Here is a 4475-nt window from a genome sequence, read left to right as displayed (position 1 = left end):
GCAGGGGCAGCGGGCAGGCAGTACTCTGCATCCAGCCCCGTGCTGGCCTGAGCTCCCCCCGCTGCCTTCCACTGCAGGGACAGCCCTTCCTGCCCTGCTACCGCAGCCCTGCTCCATCCGGTACCTGGTCACGCACTACCTGGACATCTCCTGTGTGCCACGGCGTTCCTTCTTCCAGCTCCTGTCCTGCTTCTCCACCAGTGAGCTGGAGAGGGAGAAGCTGCAGGAGTTCAGCTCTGCCCAGGGCCAGGAGGAGCTGTACAGCTACTGCAACCGGCCCCGCAGGACCACGCTGGAGGTGAGGCTGCCCCAGAGCATGGCAGAGCCACTCCGTGAGGGCTGTGCCATGGATGAAGCACCCAGGCAGAGGATCAGCCATTTCTTGGCTGGGGAGTTTCATCTACTTCACTGGGGGATTAAGACCAGCTCTGAAGCTGCCTGGGCTCTGTCATGGGTCCTGTGCTGCAGCCTGGGGGTGAGAGGGGGGTTGTGGGACAGGGTTGGTGCTCAGAGTTACCCGGGGTGGTGTCTGCAGTCAAGGGCAGTGTGGGGCAGCCTCTAACCCCGTGAGAAGCAGGCAGGCTGCTTCTGGGCTGTCCCAGGTCTCACCCACCTTGGTTTGCAGGTCATGTGGGATTTCCCTCACACCACGTGTGCCATTCCACCCGACTACCTGCTGGACCTCATCCCGCGCATCAGACCCCGCGCCTTCTCCATTGCTTCCTCCATGCTGGTAAGATCTCAGCCCCTTTCAGCCTCAGTCAGGTTCTGGGCTGATGGTCTGGCAGGGCCAGGGCTGACCACTGGTGCTGTGCACGCTGTGGATGTTCAGGCTGTACTCCCAGGCCCTCTGAGCACCCACAGCCCACCCAAATCCCTGTTCTTCTGTAAGCCTGCAGCACCCTGACATGCTGGATGTAAACCTCAGGGCTCCACAAGTGCCAGGGCTGGCCCATTGCACAGCAGAGGTCTGGTGTCCTTGTCACAGGGAGCAGTGGGATGTGGTGGCATGGAGGCTGGGAGCACCCTGGGAAGTGTGGCCATGGAAGGGGGGTGCTGCTTCCTGCTGCTGCCGGGAGGTGGCAGTGGACCTGCCCCGGGTGGCTCGGCATATGTCAGCTCATGCACAGCTGGCATTTGTTCTCCATGGGCACCTCTTGGCTTGGACACTGTCTGTTGCTGTTGCTACCTGTGCAGAGCATTCCCACAGCACTGCCTCTTTGGGAAAATCCCCTTCCCCACTGGAAAGGTTTTGGGCCAGGGTGTGCTCCATTCTGTGTCCAAGTGGCTGTTTCAGGCTGGGCCGAGTGCTGCAGGTGCCCTGGCAGGAGCTGGGCCCAGGCTTTGTCCCTGGAGCAGGCACAGGGCTCTTCCTGCAGAGCTGTGCTGGGTGGCTTCTTGTTTCTTCTGACTCCTGTCTGGGCACAGGCTCATCCTGACCGGATCCAGATCCTCATGGCAGTGGTGCGGTACAAGACGCGGCTCAGCAAACCCCGCCGTGGCCTCTGCTCTACCTGGTTGGCTTCTCTCAACCCAGATCAAGGTAATTGTTTGGACTTTGTCAGAATCTTTATGTGCTTGCGTGGCACCCAGTGCTGCTCCCGTGGGACTGTGGTGGAGCACCACCACCATGGGCAGCTGGAGCATGCTGGCTTGGCAGGATGGGCTGAACTCATGATGACAGACCTTCCCTGCTGCTCCTGTCCTCTTCAGAGCATTGCATGCTCTTCTTTCTTGCCCTTAGCACCCTGAGCAGTTAGTTATGTCCCAGCTGCTTGACCCTCCTGCTCCCAGTGCCCTGCTGTGCCACAGTGGGCTGCTCCTGGTGTCCTGGAGCTGGTAGTGCTCTCACTGCTGGACACCTCCAGCCCTGTAGCACCAGTTCTGAGAAGGATGGTCCTCATGGGGTGTCCCTGCTGCAGGATAGTAGAGAACTACTCTGCATTACTCCACGGCAAGATTGGATCTTCTCAAAGAAGCTAGATGAGGGTCTTCACCCCTCCTCTGGCTCCCAGAGGAGGCAAGTGTGGCCCTCCCTTACTTGACAGCCAGACTGAGATCTCTGCTCACCTCCATTGCTGTCATCCCTGTGTGAGGAGAAGGCTGTCCCACAGCCCATGTGCTGTGGGGCTCTTGCCTTGCTCTGGGGTTCACTCAGGTGCTTGAAGAGACAGGGCTGAGACATCTGAAGTGTTTTTCACACACACCTACTGTCCCCACGGCACTGGGGTTCTTGGTGCTGGGGTGGTGCTAAGCCAGGAGCCACCTGGATCTTCGGAGGGAGGTGGTGGTGGGGTGGTGCCAGTTGGTCTGTTTGCTTTGCAGGTGATGTCTGGGTGCCTCTTTGGGTGAAGAAGGGGGGCCTGAAGTTCCCATCTGAGCCCGACACCCCTGTCATCATGATCGGCCCTGGCACAGGGGTGGCACCTTTCCGAGCAGCAATACAGGAGCGAGTGGCACAGGGACAGAGAGGTGAGGGTGGCCCTGGCTCTGGGTTCTCCTGAGGGCTTGGACAGGCACAGGCTTTGCTGTGTTTGGGAGCAAGCTGGGCTCTGGGGCAGGTGAGGACCAGAGCCTGCTGTGTGAAGCCTGTGTGGTTACTCACAGGCTGTGATGCTGTCCTTGGGTTGGGACAGGGCTCTGCAGAGGCTCTTTCTTGGCTCTCTGAGTGGAGATGGGTTACTGAGCTCTGCTGCTGCACAAGGACTTGTGCCTCTGCCCTTGTCCCATCCTTATTTCCCCAGCTCAGCTGTGGGTCTCAGTGGGGGGCTTCTGGAGGGGAACATGTAGCCATGGGGAGCTCCTCTTACCCTGTCTGATCCCCATCTTCTGCTTTACCAGCACTTGGGGACCTTTGGCTGCCACAGGTTACTTGGCTTCATGCTCATGTGGCTCCTGACTCTTCCAGGTCTGGACTGTTAGCCAAGCTCAGCAGAGAGATGAGAGCCACAGGTCCCGTGGGCACCATAGGAGCCATGCCCAGCACTCACAGGGTGCTCAGTCCCCAGCACAGCCCCTCTGCTTTGCTCCCTGCAGGGAACTGCTTGTTCTTTGGCTGCCGCCAGAAATCCAAGGACTTCTACTGCCAGGCAGAGTGGGAGGAGCTGGTGGCAAAGGGCTTCTTGACCCTCTTCACGGCCTTCTCCAGGGACCAGGTTAGTACCCAGAGGAGAAGGCAGCACCAATGGGACTCTGCCAGTGTTTTTGCACCTGTACCTGTTGGCATGGCCTGAGGAGGGCCTGGTGGGGTGGCACAGTGGTCACTTTGGTGCTGGCTGGCATCCCCCCAGCACTGCAGTGCCACTGCCCAGCCGGGTTGTGGAAAGGTGGTTGGGACAGGGCCAGCAAGCACTGAAGCAGATAAGGGTGAGCAGCTTGCTTTGGCTGGACCACGTGAGTGAGGAAAGGCTTCCAGCCTCTCAGAGATCACCATGCACTCACCTTTCTGGGTTGAGTGCCACCTTCCCCACCGTGTCCCTCTGATCAGTGGCCTCTGTGCCAGCTCTTCCCAAGCCTCAGCCATGAGGAGACAGCTCCTGGAGGTATGAGCACCCCCAGAGCTCAGCCCCTCACTTTGCTCCCGTATTTCCCAGGCAGTGTCTTTGAGAATTGGTATTTCCAGGTAGCTCAGCTGCACCAGTCCTTTTCTCCTGGCTTGACATGAAGCCAGCACCTTTTATCCAGTCACTTGCAAGGCATGAACTGAATGCTTCTGTGAAGGCCAGGTCTTTGATGACCCAGAGCAGCACTGCAGAGGTTTGTTGGGTGACCAGTGTGTCTTCTGTCTGATGGCTCACACTGCTGGTCCCTGGAGAGCAGCCCCAGCACCTCCTCCTGCCCTCACAGACTGGAGGGACAGGACTCACATTGCAGTGTGCCTCCCGGCCTCCCTCCTCTGCCTGCTCCATTTGTCATGAGAGTCTTCTGCCACTGAGCCCTTGTAGTGCCACACAGGGAGGCAAGCAGGGGCATTGGGCCACTGTATCTGCAGCTGTAGGAGATACATAGAGCCACAGGTACAATGGTTGGGGCAGTCCCAGGCACAGCTAGAGACTGGTCAGAGAAGAGATTCAGAGCAGCCTGAGGAGAAGGACTTGGGGGTGTTGGTTGAAGGGAAGCTGAACATGACCCAGCTTCAGTGTGCACTTTTGCCCAGAACCCCCCAGTGTGCTGGGCTGCACCCCCAGAGTGTGAGCAGCAGGTCAAGGGAGAGGATCCTGCCCCTCTGCCGTTGTGAGACCCCACTCGCAGCACTGTGTGCAGTTCTGGTGTCCCCAGCATAAGAGGGACATGGAGCTGTTGGAGCAAGTCCAGAGGATGCCACAAGGATGATTGGGGCTGGAGCACCTCCCATATGGAGACAGGCTGAGAACATTAGGGCTGTTCAGCCTGGAGAAGAGAAGCTGCGTGGAGACTTCAGAGCAGCTTCCAGTGTCTGAAGGGGGCTACAAGGATGCTGGAGGGGGCCGCTTCAT

The 4475-nt window shown here is 58.9% G+C and overlaps 1 protein-coding gene across 1 annotated transcript in view; it reads left to right on the top strand.

Annotated features, from left to right (window-relative positions):
- Positions 1-77: 77 nt before the first annotated feature.
- Positions 78-4475, top strand: part of NDOR1 (NADPH dependent diflavin oxidoreductase 1) — a gene marked incomplete at its 5' end in the record, with an annotated part of 8930 nt that continues 4532 nt past the window's right edge. The window contains 5 exons of the mRNA XM_010015511.1: positions 78-298; positions 626-733; positions 1450-1543; positions 2326-2472; positions 3037-3155. Coding sequence (XP_010013813.1) covers positions 78-298; positions 626-733; positions 1450-1543; positions 2326-2472; positions 3037-3155 — 689 coding nt within the window. The remainder of the gene's footprint in view (positions 299-625; positions 734-1449; positions 1544-2325; positions 2473-3036; positions 3156-4475) is intronic.

Source organism: Nestor notabilis, unplaced genomic scaffold, assembly GCF_000696875.1.
Source record: "Nestor notabilis isolate BGI_N333 unplaced genomic scaffold, ASM69687v1 scaffold11425, whole genome shotgun sequence".
In the NCBI taxonomy this organism is placed as follows: domain Eukaryota; kingdom Metazoa; phylum Chordata; class Aves; order Psittaciformes; family Psittacidae; genus Nestor; species Nestor notabilis.
Note: the sequence above shows the minus strand (reverse complement) of the source record. Positions and strands in the feature narration are given on the sequence as shown.